Raw genomic sequence first — 26697 nt, 5'->3', positions numbered from 1 at the left:
GTGCTGATGCCATGCCGAAGGGTAGCACTCTGAACTGGTAGTGTTTGCCCTCTATCATGAACCTGAGGTATCTTCTGTGCGCTGGCAACATTAAAATATGAAAGTATGCATCTTTCATGTCCAATGCTGTCATGTAATCTCCCTGTGATAACGGTGGGATCACTTCCTGTAAGTTCACCATACGAAACTTCTGGGGTTTGATAAACTTGTTCGCTGGGCGAAGATCTAATACAGGGCGCATGGTTAGATCCTTTTTGGGTACAAGGAAGTACACTGAATAAATACCTTCCGTTACCTGAGATAGAGGCACGACCTCTATGGCTCCTTTTTCCAGCAGTTGTTGTACTTCTTGGAGAAGGATGGCAAGGTGTTCCGGTGTCATGCGTCGTCCCCTCGGGGGTCTGTATGTTGGGGAACTGTTGAATTCGATGCAGTATCCGTGGGCTACGGTGGAAAGTACCCAGCGGTCTGACGTTATTCCCTCCCATGCTGGAAGAAAGGATGTTATCCGGCGCCCGACCGGTGTTGCATGGGAGGGGACGCGAATCTTCGCGTCACTTGGTGTTGTTGGGGGCTTGGGAGCCTCTGGGGGGTGGACCCCCGACCTCTCCCTTTGCCCCGGCGCTGGCCTCTTTGGCTGTACTGCCCACTATTGGTCTGGTAATTGGTGGCAGGGTACTGTTGCTGCTGATTCTGCTGTTGGCGTTGGCCACGAAAAAAAGCGTTTGTTGCCATAGCCGCGTCTGGTAGTGGGCTTGGAGATCTGGTCAAGAGGTTTGATAGTATCGAACTCTTTTTTAGCCATCTCCAGAGCCTCATCCACCGCTTTCCCGAAGAGGTTTGAGTCTTCAACAGGTTTATTTATTAAAGACGCCTGTATCTCCGGTTTGAACCCTGAGTTGCGCAGCCATACATGGCGTTTTAGGAGTATTCCCTGAACCAGGGAACGTCCCGCTGTCTCTGCAGCATCCAGAGAGTTCTTTACAATACTCTGGTTGACCTGGGTTCCTTCGCCAATAGTTGATAGCAGGCGTGTACGTAGTGGTTCCGGCGCTTCTTCGGCGTCTTTGCGCAGTTTGGCCCACTGCGCTCCGCGTAGCTAGCTAGCAAAGAATTGTTGTTCGCAATTCTTGCCGAAAAGGCAGCCGAGGATGTGACTCTTTGCAAGGGCATATAACCTCTTGCCTCGCTGGTGGACAGCGGCACCCCTGCCCTCTTCCTTGTATTAGTTACTACAAGGGAATCCGGAATGGAATGTCCCCTGATGTACAGCGGGTCTGAGGGTGAAGGAGTGAAAAGTTTTTCAATTCTTGGATTAACTCCTCTGATTAGTGCGGGTGTGGATAGCGAAGGGATGATTCTTCTCTTCACTGAAGCGAGGAGGGGAATGGTCTGGCTGACTGGGGGTTTCTCCTTAATTACTCTTTCCACAAAGTCTATTTCAGGAGAGATCTCCCCAGTGTCCAGTTCGAAATGTGCTGCTGCTCTGCGCAACAGGGCATTGAATGTGGGCTGATCGTCAATGGGAGACGTGTTTCTAACAGGTGAATTGTCAGGAGGATTTAGGTTCAGGACATCAGTGTCCGAATATACTGATGGGGATTGCCAGGGATGAGAAGGTCCTTCTTCTGGATTTTCTCGGAAGCCTTCTCCTACCATGTCTGGGCTGTCTTCCAGACCTTCCTCCTGGTTCTGTCCCTCTTCATCGTCCACAAATTCATCCTCCTCCTCCAAGTATTGTTTCTCACCAGTGAGGTCATACACATTATGTAAGTCTGAGGCTGTGTCCTGCTGGGGATTGACTAGTCTCGGATATTTGGCAATGGGGTCCTCCTGAAGCCCTTCTCTTGTTCTCTTGGGAGTGGGAGGGTTCTGGGTCTTCATAAACCTCCCCATTCTCTCCATGCAGAGATGGAGCCTTTCCATGGTTTCATGGGGTACCCCTGAGCGGTCTAGCGGGGGAAAATTAGTGTCATCTAGCTGAAAACGGCTTGACCTCTCCCATAACGTCGAGGAAAGTGTCCCGTCGCCTTCCGAAAAGCCTTCCGGTGTGCTGGGGGTCCCCCCCCCCCCCCCGACTGAAGGGGGTAGTCCCTGTCTTTCTTCTGGCTTTTTCGGCGTGTCTTTCGACCTCTGTGTAGCGCTCGAAGTGTCTTTCGGCGTACGCTTCTGGGCGTCGGCTACAACGATCCTCGCCAAGCTCTCTGCGACTCGTTTGTCAGCGGAGGGCTGTGGTTTCGAAGTTACGGGTGTCAATCGTTCTACGGCAGCGTGCGCTCTCTGCTGGTGCGTGCCGGCCGATGGTTTGGGGGCGGCGCCCTTATTTGCCGAAAGCCCAGTCGCTGGTCGCGGCTGCGAGAGGGGCTTCGAACCTGAACGGTCCGAGGAGGCCGTAGGTGGAACCTGCGTCTTCTTCGGCGCTGATGCTTTCTTCGTCTTCGAGGAAGAAGAGCCATGGGTTGTGTGCTTATGTGTGGTATCGTGTGCGTCAGTGTCGCCGGGGTGTTCATCCCCATAAGCAGGGCGTGAGCCGAGCCCGTCGGGGCCGGGGACAGACGAAGAGCGCGAGCGCTCTTTAGAGGGGTCTACGACTTCCGTAGCGGAGGTCGTGTTATCACGTTCCTCGTCACTGTCGGTGGTAGCAGCGGCGGGTGAAGAATCGGCCTTCGACATAGCGTAGGCCGCCCACCTCTTGACCCTACGGTCTTTTAGAGTCTTTGGCTTAAGAAGCCGACAAGCCGTGCAACCCTCCTCTTTGTGATCGAGGGGCAAGCAGCGGTTACACCGTGAATGCTTGTCCTTCCAAGTAAACTTGCCCTTGCAAAGTGGGCAAAACCTAAAGAGTGTCCTCTCCATAGCCGAGGCAATAAATCGTGATAACGACCCCAAGGGAAAGGAAGGGGAAAAGGAAAGGCATTCTCAGAAAAGAACCAGAGATGTCCCACGACCCCACTCTCCCTACTGTATTTGGCCTGCGAGGCCACGTGTTGGGCAACGCCGAAGGATCTCCTCCGCTCGTCCCCTCCGTCGAAGATCTTGCTCGGCAGAGACAGCTTCACAACTGCGTCGAGGGAGGGATCGATATGTTATATATTAAATAGGAAAACGACCAAAGGTCGAGGAGATGGAATCTGCAATGTCTCTCGAGGAGCTCCGCGTAAAGGCGACCAGTAGCTGGGCGGAAAAAAACAATCTGAGGGACCTCGACGCGTGAGGGATTGTGGGTACAACGCACGTCACTATAGGGATAGTATTTCAGACACGCCTTGTCGACGTCCCTTTTCGACTACGAAAAACAAAATGCAATACTCCGCAGTGACCACTGGATGTCGGACCTATGCACAGCATGTGATTCTAAGCAGATTAACAAACATCAGAAAAATATATATATGGGATACATTACTCACCGTAATCGTATTTCTGATGCTTGTATCTGCTTAGATTCACATGCTGTGCATAGGCCGACATCTAGTGGTCACTGCGGAGTATTGCATTTTGTTTTTCGAAACTCGAAAATGGGCGTCGACACAGGGCGTGCCAGTAATACTATCCCTAGTGTGATGTCCACTGTACCCAAGATCCCTCACGCGTCTAGGATCCTCAGCTTGTATTTTTTCTGACATGAGGTAGCATGAGGAGTAGCGCGAGTACAGATAATCCAAGCAGATAGACAGAAAGGTAAGACTACAAGCAATCATGCGCCTTCTCTCGGAGGGGAGGAAGGGTGGGTCGCATGTGAATCTAAGCAGATACAAGCATCAGAAATACGATTACGGTGAGTAATGTATCCCTTCTGAGGCTTGTGGAATCTGCTTAGATCACATGCTGTGCATAGATTAGCGAGCAGTACCTGAAGGAGGTGGGATGTGAGAAGGGTCATGAGCAAATAAGTGTCTTAGAACCGCTTGTCCCACTTGTGTATCGGCCTTGGAATGGGTGTCAATGCAGTAATGCTGAGTAAACGTGTGAATAGAGCTCCAAGTAGCTGCTTTGCAAATGGTGTCGAGGGGAACATTTGCAATGAAAGCCAGAGTGGCCCCAATGCCTCTAGTAGAGTGGGCCCTTGGCGTAAAAGGCAGAGTCTTTTCAGAGAGTGAGTAACACAGCTGGATACAGTTAATAATCCACTTCGAGATGGCTCCTTTAGAGACGCAATCCCCCTCTCTGCCTGTAGCTACGGAGACAAACAGTTGATCTGTTTTCCATAGCGGTCTTCTTTTATTTACATAGTAGAGGACCGCCCTACGCACATCTAGGGTGTGTAGTTTCACCTCAGCCGAGCTTTGCGGGTTCTGGAAGAAAGCCGGAAGCTCGATGGAATGGTTTACATGGAATTTTTATATAAATTTAGGTGAGAACCGAGGGTGTGTGCGTAAAACCAGTTTGTCTTTATGGACAGTAAAGAAGGGATCCTGCACTGACAGAGCCTGAATTTCACTGACCCTTCTTATAGAAGTAATAGCTACTAAGAAGGCCGTTTTATAAGTCAGGTGTTTGAGACTGCTTTTATGCATGGGTTCGAAAGGGGGGCCCATGAGCTTGGCTAGCACCACATTAAGGTCCCACCCTGGTGGTGGGTTTGAAATAGGAGGGTGAAGTCTCTTTACTCCTTCCATGAAGGCTTTAACTACTGGTACTTTCCAGCACGAGACTTTGCTATGGGAAGTGGTGTAAGCCGAGAGAGCTGCCAGGTGTACTTTCAGTGAGTTAAAAACCAATCCTGCATCTAGCAGGTGGAGCATGTATGTAACAATAGTGGAAGGAGTGCAATCAACTGGGTTGATTTGTCTACTCTGGCACCAGATAACGAACCTCTTCCACTTGTCAAAGTAACAGTGCCTTGTGTTTGGCTTCCTAGATTCCTTTAGGATGTCCATACACCTCTGTGGCAATTTGAGGTGTCCAAACTCTATGACCTCAGGAGCCATGCTGCCAGGTTCATTGAATTGGGTTGCTGGTGCACGGTTTGATCTTGGTGCTGGGACAGTAGGTTGTACCAGGCTGGAAGTTTGATGGGCTTGGACACCGCCATCCTGCGTAGGTGTGGGAACCACGGTTGTCTTGCCCACATGGGAGCAACTAGGACGAGCGTCATCGATTCCCTGTTCATCTTGTTCACCACTTTCCTGATGAGGAGTTGGTGGAAAAGCGTACGCAAACATCCCTGACCAGTTCATCCACAGGGCGTTCCCCTGGGAGTCTGGTGGGGGAACCTGGATGCAAATCCTGGGCATTGTTTGTTTTCGCTTGTGGTGAATAAGTCTATAGTGGGGAAACCCCACTGAGAGAAGAGATCTTCTACGACCTCTCTGTGAAGAACCCATTCGTGTTCCTCTGGGAGGGAGTCTCTGCTCAGAGCATCCGCTAGGGAATTGAGCTCCCCTGGAACATGTTGTGATGACAGGAAGATGGTCCAAGTGCCCATATCCAGATTTTCTGGGCAAGCTTGGACAGATTTGGCGAGCGAGTCCCTCCTTGCTTGTTCAGGTAGAACATGGCTGTAGTGCTGTCCATCCGGATTTGCACTGACAGGTTTAGTAGATGAGGCTCGAACGCCTGATGCGCTCTGAATACTGCCAGAAGCTCTAGCAGGTTGATGTGGTTCTTGGCCACTGAGTGAGACCAGAGACCCTGAGCTGTGTGGTTGCGATGGTGAGCTCCCCACCCTGTCAGACATGCATCTGTAGTGACTACTGCCTGTACTTCGGGATCGTAAAAGGGTTTCCCCTTTGCGAGATTCTCTCTTGTCCACCAGTGAAGGCTTTGTACCGGTGTTGGCGAAACGACCACTAGATCGTCCCACTGACCACTTGCCTGAGACCACTGTTTCGCCAACCATTCCTGCATGGGACGCAGGCGCGCGTGGGGGACCAGGTAAATGCATGACGCCATCATGCCCAGTAAACGCATTGCTTTGCGTACCGTTATTTGTTGACCGGAATGATAATGCGGAATTTGCAGAAGTATATTCCGAATTCTTTCTTCTGAAGGAAAGGTCAACCCCTCCTGGGTATCCAGGATTGCTCCTAGGAATTGTTTTGAGGTGCTTGGCACCAGGCTTGACTTCTTCTCGTTGATTGAGAAGCCTAATTCGTGGAGGAGGTCGATAGTCCTTTGAATCTTTGTCCTGCAAATTCCTGGGGTTTCCCCCGTTATGAGCCAGTCGTCCAGATAAGGGTACACTGGGATTGCCTCCCTGCGCAGGTGTGCAGCCGCCACCGCCAGTACCTTGGTGAATACCCTTGGTGCTGAAGCTATCCCGAAGGGCAGTACCTTGAATTGGTAGTGTTGACTGTCCACCTTGAAGCGCAAGTACTTTCTGTGCGCTGGGAACATGGAAATATGAAAATAAGCATCTTTCATATCCAAGGTTGCCATGTAATCCCCTTTTTTAGGAGGGGGATTACCTCTTGTAGCGTGGTCATACGAAATTTTTGGGGCTTGACATGCTTTTTGGCAGGCCGTAAGTCCAATACTGGGCGCATTGTCAAGTCTTTCTTTGGCACAAGGAAGTCAGTTGAACAAATACCCTTGTTTACCTCGTGTCCCGGGACGAGTTCTATCGCGTCCTTTTGTAGAAGAATGGCGATCTCCTCGAGGAGAATCTTCTGATGTTCTAAGGAGTGTACTCTTTGTCGTGGAGGATGGTTCCGGGGACGCTGCAGTAGCTCTATACAATATCCCGTGGATACTGTTGACAGCACCCATCTGTCTGATGTGATCCCTTCCCAAGCCTGGGTGAAGTTTGAAATGCGTCCCCCTACTGGGGTTGCGTGAGAAGGGACCCTGAACTGAGCGTAACTGCTTTGGTGGAGGCGTGCCGCCTCCCTTGCTGGGGCTGCCTCTGCCTTTACCACTACCTCTCCTATTACCTCTGCCGTAACCCTGGGTAGACTGTTGATTGTTGTTCCACTGTGTACCCTGCCCCTGGGAATGGTTCGATTCTCTGTGAATTTTGGCCGCGTGGGCGACGAAAATTACTATTCCCTCTCTGGTTAGGTGGTTTATTGGTTAACTGGCCAAGGGATTTGAGAGTCTCGTATTCGTCCTTGGCATTTCTCAGTGCGTCCTCGACCGCCTTACCAAACAACAGATCGGCTTCCACCGGTTTGTCTAACAATCACGCCTGAGTTTCTGCCTTAAACCCAGACTGCCGTAACCACGCATGTCTCTTGATAACAGTGCCTTCTGCTATCAATCTGCCTGCGTTATCCGCGGCGTCGAAGGTTGCTTTCAAAATGCAACCAGACACGGCTCTACCCTCTGCGGAAATCCGAGCTAATTGGCCCTTTAACGGTTCAGGAACAGAGGCTATGAGAGCCGCGACTTCTTCCCACTCATGGCAGTTGTAGCTGGCCAACAGGGTGGTGGAGTTACCAATCCTTGCTTGATTGGCGGACATTGAGGCTACTTTCCTGCCGAAACCGTATCGTTTTTTGCTCCTTGTCGGGAGGAGCTTCTGACGAAGACAAGGGTGTTCCAGCCCTCTCACGAGTTTTGGTAACAACTAGGGAGTCTGGCTTTAGATGCCCTCTTACATAGAGAGGGTCAGACTGAGCTGCCCTGAAAAGTTTTTCAACCCTGGGATTGACTGCTCTGGTGAGGTTTGGGTTCACCAGGGACGGATCTATTCTCCGCTGAATGGATTTAAGGATAGGGATGGTCTGGGCAACCGGCCTCCTTTCTCCCACTAACTCTTCTGCAAAGTCCCTTTCCTCCTGTACACCGTGGGTGTCAATGTGGAAATGTTCTGCTGCGCGAGCGAGAACCTCATTTAGGAGGGGCTGATTATCGACCGGGGAGTCGGTAACCGGGGCTTCGTTCTCTACCCGGGAATCTACTCTGTATGTTTCCGGGTTATCCTCTTCTTCTTCCTGTTCCTCATCAACCCCATAGTAGCCCGTCCCGGTTTGCTCTTCTATCATACCAAATTCTTGGTCTCCACAAAAGGAAGCCTCCTCTTGATACCGTGAGTATGGTGTTGCGCAAGGTTGTACCTCGAAGGGTTCAGACCTCATCGGGGTTTCAGACCGGGCCTTCTTACTCGGGGGGATAGGATCAGTAGAGCCTGAGGGTGTGGCCCCTTGTGGATCATACGAGAGGAAATGTTCTGGATTTTTATCATAAAAATCAGCCAAAGAAGACATTCTTGACATGACCCCATCTATGTCTTCACTGGACCATTTTTTGGAACTGGGAATGACTCTCTCAGCAAGTCTATGGGATTTGTCTTGAGTAGCTTTGCTGGTTGTGGACCTATCAGCAGACCTGGGCTTTTCTGTCTGTTTAGGGGGGGTGGAGTGTTTACCAGGTGTGGAAGAATGTACAGGTAGTTTCTTCTGCTGTTTTCCCCCTCCCTGTGCGTAGAAAAATGTTTTCCCTGTCCCTTAGTGGCTCCGGAGTTTTTCGACGCCTGGCGTCGAGGATCGGGAGAGGTGTCCCTGTCCTTCGAGCGTGGGGCCTCGCTGGCTTTAGTTGTGGGCTCCGTCTCCTGGAGCGCGGCCTGGGGGTGGAAGTCTTCTTCGTCTTCCGACGATCGAACTTCTGTTAGCCTAGGGAGCGAGGCACTCTTGGCAAGAGTGGATGATTGCCTGGAGTCATGCGGTGATCTTGATCGAGAGCGCCCAGAGGACACCGAATCGGACCCTTCTGTCTGTGCCTCTTTCCGAGAACTCGACGTCGTCGAGTCTCGGTTGGACTTCGTGTGTTTAGTGTGTGTAGTATGTGAAGCGCTTGCGTCGCCGGGGGTCTTCCCCATAGCCGCCCTGCCGGACGACCTTCCGAGTCGGGGACCTGTGCTCAGCTGTCTTTCGACGCCGTAATGCCCTCGCCGTCCAAAAGTACGGCGTCGCTGCCATCGCTGAAGGCGCCCTCCGCTGCCATGGCCGCCTGCCTGGCGTGGTGGGCCCAACGCGTCGAACGGTCCGTAAGTGTCTTAGGTTTAAACCTACTACACGCTCTGCAGTTCGCTTCGGGGTGGTCCCTCGGCAAGCAGAGATTGCACGTGGCGTGCCTGTCGACCCAAGGGTATTTGCGGTTGGGGCAGAATTGAAAAGGGGTACCCTCCATACGCACCTTGAGGCAGCGGGCTGTTAAGTGTAGGAAATGTATAGGGTGTACCTATATACCAAGAGTGTAGAGTATGTACCACCCCCCACTCTCCCTACTTGCAGGGCCGAGGCCAGCGGCCTACCAGGCCCGGGCCGAGGCCAGCGGCCTTCCGAGGCCCAAATCCGTCGTGCAACAGCCGACGGTCGATTTCTTCTCCAGCCGGCGTCGAGTGTCGAAGTTCAACGTTGGGGTGGGGAAGGATGTCAATAGATTAATAATTTTAAATTTTAGCAAAAGTATGGCTAAGGCCAGGGGACTCCGCAAGATGCTTCCGACCAGTATGGCGGAAAAAATTAATCTGAGGATCCTAGACGCGTGAGGGATCTTGGGTACAGTGGACGTCACACTAGGGATAGTATTACTGGCACGCCCTGTGTCGACGCCCATTTTCGAAAAAACAAACTGTAATGCTCTGCAGCTTCCACTAGATGTCTGCCTATGCACAGCATGTGATCTAAGCAGATTCCACAAGCCTCAGAGATATATATATATATATATATATATATATGTGCACCGATTAGCGGCGTGGAAGGACAAATACAGGGGCTAACAGGATTGGACCTGTACCTCCCCGACCTGCCTGGTCAAGGCAATCGCCACTGGGAAGGCGGATTTCAATAACAAAAGTCAAAGGGGCTCGATGCTTAGGTTCAAATGGGAGACGGGGGTCATCAGTTTAGAGTACCACGTTGAGCTCCCACGCCTTCACAGGAGGGAATGTTTTGAAGAGGCCCTTGAAGAACTCCTTAACGAGCCTGTGTGACCAAAGGGAGAGCTTGCCTGGGGTCTGTATGTAACGGGATATATCAGCCATGTGGACCTTGATAAGAGACATGGGAGGCCAGCGAGAGTAGGTACGGAAGAAGCTGCGGAGCAGTCGGGAGCAGCAGTGAAATCTCATGCAGTCGGCACCACATCGTAGAGCGCATCCCCCTTGTGCTTGTAGGACGCCAATGTAAAAGAGGGCCCTGGCTTTAGCAAAGATCTTCTTGTACTCCAAAGTTAGTGCATAATGTTCAAATTCGAAGGCTGCAGGAGCCAGGCCATGAGGCTCTCACGCTGGGTCGTGGTTCAGCATGGACCCTCCTTCTCTGGAGTCGTCGTCCGGAAGCCAGGCAGTTTGATGGCCGGGACCACTGACAGATGGAGAAGGTCGGAGTACCAGATCTGCCTGGCCCACCTCGGTACAATGAGGATCATCTTGCAGTGGCAACGTCCGAGTTCGTTGATCACTTGTAGCAACAGCGGGATTGGAGGCAAAGAGTACATGAAGAGGCCCTCACACGGGAACAACAAAACATCCTATCTGCTGGCAAACTTGTAACAATTGGCGTTGGCAGCCGTCATGAAGAGGTGGATCTGAGGGAGACCCCACTTGGAAACAAGACACTTGTGCCTGATGAAGCTCCAATTTGTGGCAGGACTGCCGCTCCCTGCTGATTGTCTCCAGAACAATGTTCATGACGTCTGCCAGGTGAAGAACATGCGTTGAATAATGGTCCAACACCACAGGTTATGTGCTTCTAGGAAGAGCACTGGGGTGCACGTCCCACCCAGTTTCCCCGATGTAAAACTTGGTGGTGGTGTTGTCCGTGAAAACCCACACCACCTTTCCCTGGAGCTGAGGCTCAAAAGACTTGAGGGGCCTATAAGACTGCCCGCAGTTAAAGGACGTTGATATGCAACTCCTTTTCCTCCGGAAGCCAGAGGCCTGGTTACAGAAGTCAGCAAGAGCTGGGGTGAGAGAAAATGTTGTCCTGAATAGTTCTCGAAGAGCATGGAAGCACCTGTTCGGAGGAGCCCTTCAAAGAGCAGACAACTTTAGATGGAGAGCTCATCAGTGTTATGGGCAGGAGGGAGGAGAATGCGGGGAGGGGGGAGGGGGGGGGGTTGGAGAGGGTTCCTGGGAGGAAGAGGTTCAGGAGCTAGAGAGGGGAGGGGAGGGGGAGAGTGAGGCCAGATGTCCTTGGTTTTAGATGTGAAATGGGAGGCCAAGGCGGTGCAGAGAGCCTGAGAAGGGGAGAGGAAGAGACTGCAGTTGGACTGGCGAGTTCCTTTCAGATTCTGAAGAGTTCAGCCATGTTGCTAGTGGCTCAAGAGATGTGGGCCTTCTTCTTGGAGCAGATAGAAGAACGATATTGCCTTGGGAGCAGGTGACAGACCAGTTTGTCAGAGGATGACTGCAAGGTCTGCCCTTCCTTTCAGCATCTCTGCACATGTGTCAGGGATGCTAGATCAGAATCATACCAGACTTTATGCTTGGGGCAGGTTTTAGACTGATCCTCATGACAGGGGGAAGGATATCGAGTGTGTTTGAGATCGAGAGGTGCAGGTTAGCAAGGACAGCGTCAGAGGGAGAACAGAGGTAGGGGTGTGATGAAAGTGGAAGCGAAGGCAGCGACTGACACTTGCGTCATCGGTCAAATGACGGCAAAGGAGGCTGGCAGTGCTGGGGGTGGCTCGGATAGAGGGCCAAGGGGCCCCCAAGCGGGAGTAGAGTGTGGTCCGACTGGGTGAGGGGTGGTGACCGGGTTAGATATATGGATGTCCCCAGTGATGAGTGCATCCAGAGTGTCCGGCTGAGCTTGTCAGACCGGAAGGAAGAATAGAGAGGGAGTTGAGTAGCTGATACAAGCCTACAGCTGAGGCATTCAAAATAAGATTAGGATTGAGTAGATAGGATATATAACAGCGAAGAGACACAGCCATGGGATGGAAAAGCCCCAGGGGTCTGGTCGAGACCCTGTGGTGGGGGGATCTTACGAAGTGGATCACTGCTGAAACTGCTGCATGGGAAACTGCAATTCAAGTGCAAAGGCAGGACTCCAGTGAGGATCTGCACCGTTGGGTAGCGCTAACAGTGCCCCTGCTCCATCCCACGACAGCAGATAGTGACTTGGGCAGCGTGGGTAGCCCGGACCAGGGCACAGACTCAATTGAATTTGGAACTAACTGTGGTCTCGGGTGTGGGAGGGGGGAGGAGGGGAGGGGAGGCAGGGTGGGGGTTGGGATTCTATCGTTGATAAGCATACCATTTGTTTACTGATAATGGTTTTTCTTTTAGGATGTTAAAACCAATAAAGAAATTTAAAAAATAAAATAAAAAATAAAAAAGGATTGAGTAGATAGGATTGTGCAAGGTTGAGAGCCTTGGGCCATGATGGCACCATTGTAGTAGACAATCTAGAGGTTGAGCATGCCATTTAGTGCCACCATTAATGGGTGAAGCGGAGAGAGAGTGGCGATCAGATGGGGGTCCATGCAGGAATAGCTCCTCGGGTGATCCAACTGCCAGGTACTATAATGATTTGAAAATTCCAGTGTTATTTTATGAACTAGTCTATGTCGCAATTGTTTATGGATCCCAAAATATAGAAAGGAAGATTAACTTTTGGCAGGAAAGAAAGGAAATGATCATTCGGTGCCAGAGCTACAATGATGGAGAAAGTTCAAAGATTCTCTTCAAATCGCTAAGAAAACACACTCAGCACAACATCTCAAAACCTATTCGTTAAGGTATAGTTCAGGTGTACTCAATCTTACAGTTTATGTTGTGTTGATCACTTACTTCCTTACTAGCCCTTACTGATCTGTTTGGAAACTAAGGTACTAGCAGAGCTGTAATCTTACTGTCAGTTGAAAGAGTACATTTGAAGTTAAACTTCATCATTCATTTGCATTAGAAAGTGCAAAAAAGTAACACTTACAAAAATATACTGTTAAAAAAGGGATTCTTTAAAAAATCTGGTGCCCTGGATGTGAAATCAATGTAAAAACTTCTGACCTCTAGGATCAGGCAACCATTTTTTCATTTGCAATCTGGAACAGCACAAGTATGCAGAGAAAACCGCCATGAGCAGTTCTAGAGCACTAAAACATGCAGAGGGATGTAGCAAGCGGACAATGAAAAGAAAAAAATCCACTCTGAGCATTGCACACCAGCATGAGGGTTAGGCTTAAACACAGAATGCACCGCCCCAGCAATTGGTTTTGTAAGGTAAAATCCAATAGACTTATGACATAAGCAGTGTACAGGGGAATGTTCCAAGGCATTTTCAGGATGCCCTTTCCCACAATATATGATATTTTATTTAGATTGCGCTGGTACACTAGTGTTTCAGAGCGCAACAAGGCAAGGGAGGGGGGGGGGGAACAGGAGAGAACAGAACAATGATCTTATTAGGCCCAGTGACATTGAGAATGTGCAAGTGCATGGGAAAGGGATAAGGGAAAAGTGAGTGGAAGGGGGGAGAAAAGCAAAGTGCAGAGCAGAGAGAAACAGATAAATAATGGCAAACGGTGGTGGTGCAGCTAGCAAGTGATGTGTTTGAGGCAGCAGACAGGGTATCTAGCAAAAGTGCAGAAAGAAAAGAAGGGGTGGGGGCGCTGTAAGGGTACAGATACAGACCCTAGTGCAAGGGATGGCCTGGAGGCAGTGCAGGAGGGTGACTAGGTGGGCAGATACCTGGGCCTGGAGGACATAGGGTGGCCAGCTGCACGATGCCAAGAAGAAACAGATCAGCAGTGGAGAGGGGGGCGAAGACCGAAGCAAAGAGAAAGGTCTTGAGGTGCTTCCGGAACCAGAGATGATTCTCCTCAAGTTTAAGAGTGACAGGGAGGCTGTTTGAAAGGGAGGCCACAGCCAAAGATAGAGATATACCCCAGCTAGTTTCTTTGAAACTAGACTCACCCTGAAGGAGTTAGAAGTAGAGGAGTGAAGAGCTCGAGAGGGGAGATATTTACAGAGGGATAGTTGGAGGTATTTTGGGCCCAGGCCCCAGAAAGCCTTGTGGACAATTGTTTAGTCAGCTGGAGACAAACAAGGTTTCCCTTTCACAGCGGTTTATTGCACAACAAATATTGGTCACAGATCAATAACTTCAGCCAACTGATGACGGTTCCTTTCACCTCGTAGGCACAGGCGTTGTGCCTTGCTTTACTTGTACCTTCCGCTGCTGGGCTTAATTAGTTCCAAAACAGTCTTGCAATAGCCAGGCGATTACAGGCTTTCACCCTTCAACCTGTCTGCTGGCCATGAAAACGCAAACAACAAATGCTAATAGTACACACTTCACCCCTCCGAATCCTCCTCCTTCGGCGGCCGGTTCTCTCCACTAGAATGTCTTGAGCCTCGGACCAGGTACGGCGTCAATCTGTGGGCTTTCCGCTTATTACTAGTAAGCCCACTCGTATTCTTGGCTGGCCTCACTCCACTCGGTGCGGCGTCTCTCGCCACGCGCTGCTCCTGAAAGGTCAGACGCCTCCTGAGCCTCTTGGAGTTGCATTTAACCCCTGCCCGGCCCCTCCCCCGTAATCAGCCCCATGTGTTCTCAGCAACGGTTTTAACACACCTGATTCTGATTCCCCACCTCCTCCCTGCTCTGTCCACTGTGGGCTAACCCTGTACTTTGCTTGTGTTCGGGCGGTTCTAACATAAGGAAACCCGGTTCTCCCTTTCCTCTTTTTCCTTTCTTTACCCATCGGTGTGCCTCCTCCATTATGTAGTATTTCGTGGGGCATTCTGGGGAACTGTAGTCTGTCTCTTTTCGTTGATGGCCTCCTCACAACAATGCAGAGGGTTTTGAATTTAAACGTTGCATTCACTGGGAACCAATTATGGAATGTCAGAGCTGGAGCGATACGATCCCAGGGCTTGAGGCAAAGGACAGGTCTCACAGTCCTGTTCTGGATTAGTTGTAAAGGGCGGAGAGTATAGGCAGGAAGATTTAGAAAGAGGCTGTTACAAAGATCCAACCTGGAGAGAACCAGAGCTTGGGAGAAAATGATCTTCTGAAGAAGGAGAGGAAAGGCAAAGTACCTCTGAGGATGTGCAGTAGGAAGTTTGACTTTTTAGAGACATCAGAGATGTGGGCGGAGAAAGAAAGTGTGGAGTCAAAGATGACAGAGGTTCTTAGCCTTGCAGGTAAGGTTAGGGGAGGGCCAAGGGAGGCCGGCCAGAGAGTGAGGGGAAAGGATGGTGAATGTGTACCAATGACGAGGATATCAGTCTTGTTGGCATTTAGACAAAGCTTATTGGCGGCACACGAATCTTGAATGGCAGTTAGGCAATCAGATTAGATAAGGAGAGGAGATGGCTGAGGGCCGCCTGAAAAGGAGTCGAGTGTCATCGGCGAAGCACTCGAAAACCGTCAAGCAGAAGACCCCTTTAGTGTTCCGCTTATATTTGGAACAATGTTGCATCCATCCCAGTAGCCCAATTTGGAACTTGTCAGTCCACTGGATGGTCCAGGAACACTTCTGAAGAATTAACTTTGCTTGGTTACTAAAAGACGACAATGCTTGTTCCCACCACAGAGGCAGGACAAAGCAATGAAGGTCTTCTGAGATCACCAGACAGGGCTCCACCGGGACTTCAGCCAAAGTTGGTCAGCAGGCCTTCTCGGGATCGCTCCACAGGACTGACAGTCTTCACAACTGTGCAGGATACTTGGTTCATCACAGATCTCTGGGGAATGGCTGGAGCGCAACCAATGTAGATCTGACCTTCACTCGCACCCCAGCAGTGGTCCAATCAGGGACCGCTGTTGGCAAGATCATGCATAAAGAAACCCATCTGTGGATTGGGACCAGATCGTCCCAACGCACCGCACTTCCGGCTTCCACGCACACAAGCCCTGCACTACCCCACAAAAAGGACAGCTTTCACAGGCAATGCATGCCCATAAAAGGATTTTCCTGACCTGCCAGGGCAGGCAGAAGGCAGAGATAAGATTGCCAAGTAAACACAAGACCTCATGGCACGGCCATGTTAGCACACTAACCACAGTCCGTAGCCAAACGTGGAGAAGCTAAAGAAAAACAGTAAAAATAGAGAAAAAGTACCTGCTGCCATCAGTTTATCTATAGACACAACTCCCCAAAAAATGCCCTAGAGTGTAGTCTAGGGTCATACAAAAAGAAACCCGCATTGCAATGTTAAAAAGTAACCCAAAATAGGCAAAGTCACAAGACTAAGGGAAACAGTTTACCAGTACTGCCAGTCGGAAGGACTAGTCAGATTTGACATAACAATGAGTAAAAGGCTGCGGGCGTGGCTAGCAGTCATGTAAAGAGGAAGTGGGCTCTGTGAGCTCCCAAGATCCATCGATAGATGTGCTGAAAATGTACGCTTAAAACAAGACAAATGACCTGCAAACCCACAAGCAGAAGTTTAAAGCACCAGCGAGTTAACGTGAGGTGCAGCAAAGTTTTAACAAGCTGTGTTCCTGGTGAAACACTGTCGCAGAACTGGTGGAGTGACAGTCCCAAAATGGCAGACGATACTTCGGGACAGTGGTGGCCATGAGGCACATGCAGAGCGTTCACGGACAGTGAGAGCCGCAGGAGGGATGGAGATTTTAGGGACATGCCCCCCCCCCAACTCCAGGTGTCGAGCAACTAATGAGTAGACAGAGGCGCAGACTAAAGTGGAGCTAGAGGCTGGGGGTACGTAGTATTGCGGAGCCTCAGCAATAACCAGAAGACTTCAGCCGGAGAAGTGGAGCCCTTACGGCAACACAGCAGAGCGACTGGAGGAGCAGGGAGCCGGCACAATCCGGTGGAATGGAGGAGGAAGCACACAGCTGATTTCAGTAAGTTCCTGGGTGCTGGGCTTGGGAGCCAGTCGTGCAGAGGTCTGCGGTGCCCCGGAACAGACGAGACAGGTGTAAGGAGTTGGTGGGGGTGAGGGGGCCCAGAGGGACTACATTGAAGCACCTGGAAAGAAGGTGGGCTACCCCCTCAGAGTCTGTACAACGGACCACGGCATAGGAAGGGGTGGGGCCTCTCCGCTGTGCACAGCGAGGCCTAGATCAGCAAAAGGGGATACACAGCCCAAATTGGACAGAACCAACAGCGGCAAGGGGGCACCAAGAGCACAATTGAGAGAAGGGAAGCATTGACCGAGGCGCTGATCCGGACCACACCGCCAGGTGCGGGCCGTGGCGCCCCCCCCCCCCCCCCAAAATGGGAGATCAAGGCCCCAGGCGAAGGGTGCATGCGTAAAGTGGTCAACCAAAGTGGCCCAAGACCTCAGACAGTCACAAGCACGCAAAAGGGACAAATGCGGGGTGTGGAGAGAGCCATATCGCTCAGAGACCCAGCCCCTGCATATCCATAGCCGAGCAAGGAGAGTGACTAAAGAAGCGTACCGCTGTGCCTGCTGGGTTCAAGGGAGCAGCTGGAGGTTAACTACGCCTAGATAGTGGTGCAGACTATCAACAGTAACACAGCACTGCCGAAGGGATGGTGCGTAAGAGTCTGGGCGCAAGATGTGATTAAGAGGGACACTACGACCTGCACTGTTAGAAGGGCCCAAGATACTTACAGCAATTACGACACCGACCTTTGGCGCACGTGCTGGCGTACTAGACACTGCGCTGTTGCCCCACCACAAAGACTCCAGAGTGTGGTAACAAGAGCAGATTCCTTGAACATTACACATCCCAACGCAGGCCCCCTACAGAGCACTCACCAGGAGAGTGCCTCCTTGCAGAGAAATAGCAACGTGGTGCCTGGCTAGAGAAAGGGGACTACACCTTCCAACACACAATAGGACTAGATTCTGAAGATCCAGGACCAAGGGAGACTCCTCTGGAACACTTTGGTGGCAAGAGCCTAATAGCTTCATCAAGGGAGAGGTTGTCCAAGGACGGCAAGGCAAAAAACAAGCAAACCACGCTCGAAACCTTTGCGTCAGGCCAAACACCTCGAAGAGAGCAGGACGTCGACGACAGAATGAGGGAACACTCGCCGCCCCCTGGCAGCAAGGAGCCAGGGAACCAACAGATCCTTGAAGCTATCGCCATGCTGCAAGCCACACTGGAGGGCAAGATAGATGCTGTAGCCATCGATGTGGCACTGTTGCGCCAAGATGTTTAAGAAAACACAGAAATCAGGGTGCAGGCAACAAAAGACTGATATCCTCATGCAGAGTGAAACTACTGGAAGACAGCAGAGAAAGCGGAAGGCCGAGCCTGCAGAAATAACATACACTTCATTGCCCTGCCGGAGGGGATAGAAGGATCAGACCACACCACCTATGTGGGGAACTTACTGCTACAGGCAATCGGAGCAGGCAAACTCTCCCAGGGTTTTACAATAGAAAGAGCGCATCGCTCCCTCATCAGAAGACCGCTTACGGGCGCCCCACCTAGACGAGTGATAGCCAAGGTGCTTAACTAAAAGGACCGCAAAAAAAAAAAAAAACCTTGATTTCGCCAGGTCTGGGGGGGACGGGACGGTATAAAGAGACACCTCAAATATAGCAGTGTAACCAGACTATACATTTAAAGTTCAGAAGCCGAAGGCACAGATGCCAGAAGAAGCGGAGCTCAGCCAGGGGGATGTCAGCGCTGATGAACATGATGCAAGCTGTTGGCAAGATATTGAAACTGTGAAACAAAGCAGCGGAATGGGAATGGCCCATGCCACACAAGTAAATAATGGAATGTAATGGCAATAATAAGATAAATAGCGGGACCGTTACGGAGAGCCAGAGCCACCCGGTAGAGGAAACGCTAACACAAGACCCACTACCCCCCTGTAGTTAAGTAAGGGCTATGGTATAGAGCCCGCCCGTAGGGCACCCAGAAACTAGTCTTGTGGCCAGGTTGAATGAAGCAGAAACTGTATTATCCCATTATGCATGGCATAGCAGGATGAGTGAAGTTTGAAGTGGGTTATGTGTAGGGTTTAGGGGAGGGGTAGGGATGTTAACAGGGAGCCTATCAAAAGGTAACCGCAGACTGCATCAAACTCATGAGGCTGGCGGCCCCACTGACACCATAAACGGAAGATAGAAATGCTGGCCCCATTAGAATAATTACCTGAAATGTCAGGGGGCGTAATTATGTGAAACGCAAAAGAATGAGCATGTATATCCAGAGGAACAAAATTGGGATAGCGCTGCTGAAAGAAACGCACTTAAATGCACAGAAACAGAAGAACCCAGAGAGAGCGTGGTGAGGGGGGATGGTGGGCTCCACATTCTCGACTTATGCAAAGGAGGGGGTTTTCATCAGGATAGCCCCAACATGCCTTTTAAAGTGCGGACAGTGAAAACCTACAACGATGGTAGAATGGTCATAGTACACAGGTTACTGGAAAACAGCGAGGTTTGTGTTGTTAATACCTATGCCCCTGGGCCCCTACAGGAGTGGCACCAGGGTGTGGGGAGGAGACTTCAATTGTACGAGAGAACCAGTCCCATACAGATCAAATGCCAAACATAGCAGACCATCCCCCTGGCTAAGGTACTGAATTAGCTAGTAGAGCACTTTAACCTATAATACCTGTGGAGGGCCGAGCACAGAGAGGAAACAGGATATTCCCATTACTCAGCACCACACAAAGTATATACTAAGATTTATTACATGTTTACTGGGGTGGAGCACAAATTGGAATTTTCGAGTAGGAGTATTTAGACAGGGTACTGTCGGATCACTCACCACTTTTGGCAAGATAGAGCGGCCTATCTCCAGATACAGAAGTATCTTGAGACTAACAATTTACTAGGCACAAGACAATCTGGCTTCAGACGCAGGCATGAGACAGAAACAGCCTTATTAGACCTGAAAACTTAAAAAGATAATGGCAGACTAGCTCTACTGCTACTCCTGGACCTCTCGGCGGCCTTCGATATGGTCAATCAGCAAATCCTATGCCAACACTTGAAATCTGCTGCCCACTTTTCGGAAAATGCTACTAACTGGATCAGGTCCTTCCTGGACAATAGACTCATGAGAGTATTCTCACCCACTGCATCTGCTGACCCATCTCCGGTCCCATGCGGCGTTCCGCAAGGGTTGTGCGCATCTCCTACGCTCTACAATGTTTTCACCAAACCATTGTTTGATGAGCTTGACTATCTGGGTGTCACCTACACGGATGACACCCAGATACTCAGCCCCATCACTGGTGATTACACTGCAGACGCCAAAGCCTTGAACGCTGTATACCAAGTCGTCCAAGCATAGATGGCACATCACGAGCTCTGCCTCACTGATGACAAGACAGAGCTCCTCATCCTTGGCACCCAACAAAGACTCAGCAAGCTTGACCCATCCTTCAGTACCTTCAACATTGATGGTAACCCCATCAAAGTGGCTAAAGAGACCAAAACCTTAGGTATTTACCTTGATTCCACACTGTCCCTCAACCGACAAACAAATGCAGTCGCTGCTGCCTCGGCCTACACTTGTAAGCAGATTACAGCCTGCCGCCCATTCTTCTCTACCCAGAACTGCATTACTCTCGCCAGGATGTTGGTTATGTCCAAACTTGATTATTGCAACGTACTGTATCAAGGCACTAACCAACGCAACTTCAACAAACTACAGATCGCCCAAAACAATGCCATCAGAGCAGCCCTCTCTATTCCTAGGTCAGCGCACATCTCTGACACCAGGAAGAGCATACACCGGCTCTCTGTAGCCCAAAAAATTTCGCTCAAATCACTAACACTTACTCACAAATGTGTCAACAACCAGGCCCCCACCTACTTAACTTCCCGCTTCTCTCAATACATTCCCTCCCGGACTCTAAGATCTGCCCAAGCTCAATCACTTACCATACCGAAAAATACAACCTGCAGACTGCCGGAGGCGTCAGCTTCCCAGTCCTCGCGTCCAAGCTCTGGAACTCCTTGCCACTGTCCATTAGAACCCTCCCTTCCGCCTCGCTCTTCAAACACAAAGCCAAGCTTTGGCTATCCTCTACATCCTACTCACTACCAGCCTAAGCCATCTGTTCCACCCCCGTACTACTGGCTCCTTTGCTTAAGAATTTAAAATGTTTTGACTATACCTGCACCTATGCCACTTTTGCACCGCTGTGCCCAAGATATTCATCTGTCAATTTATCCTTGCCTGTAACTGTATCAGTGCCACTTTTTCTACCTGTGCCTTAAGATATGCGCCTGGTTGCCCTTGGGCCTAGTGCGCTATACAAATAAATAAAATACAAATATGCCCCAAGGCCACCCAATCCCACGTGGCGATTGAGGAGCGAATCGCTGTGAGATACAGCATTCGCTGAGCACGTTAGGAAAAGCACAGGCGAATACATTACAGTAAATGAGGGGAGTGTGCAAAAGGTGGGCACGGTCTGGCAAGCGTAGTAAGTAGTTATTAGAGGGGTAATGATAGTGGAATCGGCGGGATGCAGAAAGGGAACTGACAAAACAGGAGGAGTTGAAAAGACTGGGAGGCCTCGACCAGCAAGGAACACCTGGATGAAATAATTGCACTGAAACAAACAGGCCTAGCACAATGGGACAGGTTGGGTAGGTTCAACTATGCAAAATATCTGGAGAGAAGCCATGCGCAAGAGGATAAGCCTGGGAGGACATTGGCATGGCTGGGCAAACGCAATGTCAATAAGACTCCGATATGCTCCTTTAAGTATACGGACATGGAGGAAGCGCACACAAGCGGACATAAATGAAGTGTTCTCTGAATATTATAAAGGCATTATACGCAGGCACGGAGGAGGACATACATGATGTTCTCGGGCAGATAACCATCCCCAAGTTAGATGACATTCAGGCAGAGTCGCTGGAGGTAACACTAACACCAGAGGTAGTGGTGGCACCATAAGAACCCTACCAACGGGGAAAATGCCAGGGACTGACGGGCTCCCGAGTGAATTCTATAAAATCTATGCTGAGACACTGATGCCGCTGATGGCCAAGGTGTACAACGAGGCGGTCGAGGATAATATTCTGCCTGGGAGCATGAGAGAGGCCCCAGTAGTGCCACTGCTCAAACCAGATAAAGTCAATCACGCACTCAAAGCAGGGCTAGCAGCATCCATGGAGTTTTGGAGTAGGTTACCTCTGTCGATGGGGGTAGAGCAGCGTTGCTAAAAATGGTGGCACTGCAACGTCTTAGGCACTGCTTCAGAAATGTCCTGTATGACATTCCCAAGCGGTATTTTCATGACCTGGAAAAGATGTGTAGAGGGTTCCTGTGTCAAGAGGGGAGAAACAGGGTAGCTCCAAGCACACTGCAAAGGCCATACGATCAGGGCGGGCCAAGGGTGATGCATTTCGAATTGTACTTCCCAGCGTGACAACTACAGCATGTGATGAAATTGATGGCGGATCACCCCCACAGCGGAGATTGCGTTGCTGCAGCCCACTGTACGATGCAGATGCCCGAGAGATCTTTTGTGGATCCCTGCCAAGGAGCAGCACTAAGCCTTACTGAAACTAGGCATCCGTGTATGGTATAGGGCATGCGGGTTCTTGGCCCACAGGCACCAATAACTGCGATCCTAGAGGGAAGGGCGGGCTGCACGGCAATGATAGAAACTAAGTGGGAGACGCACAGAGTGGCCACATGGAGGACCTACGGAACGAGGGAGGGTGGAAGACATTTGAGGAATTGCAGGAGGGTAAGGGCATGCACACAGGACAGTTCTTGCTGCATAACACAATGTTGGGGGTGCTGCGTAGGAGATGGGCAAACAACACGGAAGGGGATATTGAAAACGAGAGCATAGAGATGTTGCTTACTGCGACGGAAGGCAGACATGCCGTTTCCACAATCTAAGAGATATTGATAAGCCAAACCTTGCGGGCGGAACTGGAATGTAAGGCGAAATGGGAATTGGAACTGGGGGAAGACCTTCGAAGATGGAGAATGGGGAGCAATAATATTGTACCATAAAAAGGTTTCCAGGAATGCCAGGTTACAGCTAATACAACTGTACATAGTACAGAGAGCATACCTCACACCCGTTAGCTCTACCTTCAAAGGGGCCGGAAGGCAAGAATGTCCTAAATGTAAAGCAGGAGAAGCCAGGCTCACACCCATGTTCTGGGGATGCCCGGTAGTACAGGGCTTCTGGAAGAAAGTAGCAGATAGGACAGTCCAAGGTGTCGAATTAGATGTCGAGACACCAGAGGCCTGTATGCTGGGCAGACACAAGCGGGAAAGATAAAACGCTGAACAAACTCAAGGACCTGATGTATATAATAGCCAAACGCATTATAGCCATGGGGTGGAAAGACACGAAAGAACAGAGTGTGATCAGATGGTGGAAGGACTTGGGGAAGTTGTGTACGGCTAAGACAGGGGTGTGGGAGAAGGCTGCTAGGGTACGGAATGCAGAGATGGGAACCGATATACAAATATGGATTGTGCTGACGATAACACTGTTTGCTAAGGGAAGTGGAGTGATTGAGCTGGAACCGGAGGAGGATGATGATGCATGATGAGCAACCAGCTGACCAGTTAGGATATATATAGGCCATATGGGGGTGTGTCATAGTAGTAGCAGTAGATGAACAAATATGCTAAACCTATATTGTATCAGCATTTGTGGTTTGGTTTATGATTTATAAAACTCATTACTCAATAAAAACATAAAACATTTGCAAAAGGCCAGTGGAGAGAAGATGAAGGCTTCACTTCATTGAAAAGAGTCAGGACCAAGTGCAAAAGCAAAATATGTGGGGGTCCATTAAATATGGAGGAAACGTTGCTCGTCTTTAGGCACATATAAAAGTAACCAAAAATACTAAGGCTAGAGTGAAACAAAAGTAACCGAATTGCATGGCAGTGCAAGATGCTGACTGCAATATTAAAAGATGCATAAGTGTAAAAGTGAAAAGAGAAACAGTGTATCCAGTACTTATACACTGAAAAACGGATTGGCTTCTCCATAACAAAATGAGGAAAAAAAGCAAGGGGGTTGAGGGGGGAGTGAAGCCGAGACTTTACTTTCTCCTCAAAAAGCCAGAACCAGTTAAAAAACAAAGCACAAAACGTTTGGGGGGGTTGGGGTGCATAATAATTAATTTGCAGGCCTCAAGCAGCTGTTGCCACGCTCAACAAAAAGTTGTGTTAAGTAAAAATGACTACATGCACATGAGAGACTATGAGGACAACCTGACTGGGCATGTTCAAACAATGCGCTTTAATTCTTCCTTTGAAGTTGATCTCGGTTTCAAGAGCTTCTGTTTGGGGTGGGATTAAACTGGACCTGTACGTAGAGTCTATTGTGTTTTGTGAAGATAATAGAGCCACCAACAGAAAACTTTTCCAAAATCAGGAATGAATGAAAAAAGGCCTTTGCATCGGAGGCGTTACAAATTAAAAAATATATACATCTGTATTCGTTGCAGCACTTATCACAAGGCAACTGTAAATATAAAAATATAGAATATAAAGCTTAACTAAATACCTTCCACCAAGACCTTCAATTCTCTCTTTTTCCTTTGGCAGTTCAGGCTTGTGGTCCTGTGTCACCTCGACGGCTCTAATAAAATCCGCTTTTGGATTGTCCCGGACCCCTAGAACCACTCCCGAATCTCCGACATGTGCCACATACAGTTTATTGCCACGGATGATCACAACACTGGCAGTGGTACCCGAAGTGCTGGGGAGTCCAGTCATAGTTTTTGACCATTCAGCTGCAAACAAAAAACACAAATTAGATTGGTCTTAAAATTAAAAGGGTATATGATTGAACAAATCAGCACTGGACTCGGCAATCTCAGCTAAGAAAGAGGTACTAAATAGGGAGAATCAAAAGGTCCCTGTGAGCTGGCATGCTATATATGCCAATATGGAAACGTGATTTAACAAAAACAGATTGGCAAACTAATCTGTAAAACTCAATTGGGGTGCTAGAAAGTCAAATTTTAAAACATGTGTCAATAGTTAAAAAGCCATCTAGATCCATATTTTATAAGGCGGCAACCTGATGTTGTAAGCTACTAACCATATATAAACATTACACGCCCTGGTTTGTGAAAGCCAGTTACCATTAAAACAGCACACGATTGCTTAGTCATCAACAATTTGGCTGGAAGGGAATGCACTTTTAGTGGCCTATTTAAAGATGATTGTTATTCAGAGGATTTGTTTCGATTCCGATAGTGTGTAGGGGAGAAATCTGCCTCCCCCTCCCCTACTTTCCCTGATCTCTTCTCCCTCCTCCACCGCCCCCTCTTATCCCTTTCTTCCATTCCCCCCTTCCAGTCATTGGGAGAGTTGTCTTGATTCACGAAGGGTTCACCATCAATGACTTTTGCCAATGCTGGAATTTGGAATTTGAACTTTGGACACATTGACTCGTGGCGCTTCACCCCCTCTACTCTCATGCTGGACCTCCCCTGGATCCTGCACTCAGTTTGGTCCTGAATCATGCTATGCCCATTCTCACCTACATTTTCTGATCCCTTGCAACATTATGTATTTTACTGACCTCTGCAACTACATTCGCTCTCCCATCTGCTCTACTCTTTTCACCATTTTATTTTCCGTTCCCCTCTCCCTTTCCACTTCTCTCTCCCTCTCCTCCCCCTCCCTTACTTGTCAATTCCCTACCCCCCCTTCCAGCACTGTATGAGGTGTGTTGTCAGGCCTAGCATGAAAGTCGATTGTTTTGCTCCTCTTCCTCACCTCATGTGATTCTCCGGCTCTGCCGGATATGTCTTCAGGCCTAGTGCGGTAGTCGCCTGTCTGTTCGTTTCCTTCCTGTCTGTCTGTGACACTTCCACTGTCTGGGGTATCGCTGGGCCAAGTGTGATGGTTCATCTTCTCATTCTAATTGTTCATGGCCTGTAGGAATGTTTGTTTTCCCTTGTTCCCTTTTTAAAAACTTGATCTGAAGTATCAAGTATTTGTGAAAAAAATCAGACACACAGACTGGAGGCGCCAATAATAAAGTGGATGCTCGACCCCCAAGAAGTGTGCACGTAGTTCTAGTAGCAGGAAATTAGTGAGAGAGGTTAGGGTAAGTTTCCGTGGTAGTCCCAATTTTTTTAAGGAGGGAGAACATCAGCACCCTTAAAGGTTAGAATTAACCCAGTGAGGAATCACTAGATACCAGGCATAGGGGCATTTAGTCATTTGTAGGGATGAAGACCATAGGAATAATTTGAAAATTATATTTGTTCTGTCAATATGGTGATACAGTTGATTTGGCAAAGACGGAATGGAACAGCCTTTAGACTCCATTTTTGTTTATGCATACCTTCTAGCTGTGTGAACCACCGCGAGTTAGTGTACCAGTAGGACACTCAAAAGTAAATTACGAGGAGAAAGGGGGACCATAGTTGACAATAACAATCTGTTGTTGGGTGACCGGGTGTAACATGTTAAGTAAACAATGGCAGAGGCTACATATTTAGCCTTTGCAGAGGAATAAATAGAGGGAATATTGGCTAACCCCTCAATTTTGGGAGCTGAACAACAGAAAGCCCTAGAGACTAAGGGAGATGAGTGGAATGAGCCTGAAGCTCTATGCAAAAAAAGCTCATACAAACAGATCTGCATGGGGCCATTATGACCAAGTACTGAAGGTCACATATTGCCTTGTTCCCTCCCTGGTCGTGGGGCGCTTTGAACGCATTGTGTGGGCGCTGTATGGATGAACTATCATATCATATCATACCACTATGCTTACTTTCTACTCTACACCATCACACAATTAGAGTGCAGCCACAACTCCTTGATCAATTCGGCATAGCTGCTCCCATACGAACATTACTCCATGAACACCTCATCATTCTAATAAATCGCAGCTATATCGCACGACAAACTGGCCTAGCTGCACACCTAAGCGTCCCACAGG

At 49.5% G+C, this 26697-nt stretch overlaps 1 protein-coding gene across 1 annotated transcript in view; it reads right to left on the bottom strand.

Moving 5' to 3' along the window:
• Positions 1-26697, bottom strand: part of PPM1D (protein phosphatase, Mg2+/Mn2+ dependent 1D) — a 265517-nt gene that overhangs the window by 184850 nt on the left and 53970 nt on the right. Inside the window, exon 2 of the mRNA XM_069615075.1 lies at positions 24301-24529. Coding sequence (XP_069471176.1) covers positions 24301-24529 — 229 coding nt within the window. The remainder of the gene's footprint in view (positions 1-24300; positions 24530-26697) is intronic.

Source organism: Ambystoma mexicanum, chromosome 9 (assembly GCF_040938575.1).
Source record: "Ambystoma mexicanum isolate Mex_15411 chromosome 9, UKY_AmexF1_1, whole genome shotgun sequence".
NCBI lineage: Eukaryota > Metazoa > Chordata > Amphibia > Caudata > Ambystomatidae > Ambystoma > Ambystoma mexicanum.
The sequence above is the reverse complement of the archived record's forward strand: the minus strand, read 5'-3'. Positions and strand labels throughout refer to the sequence as shown.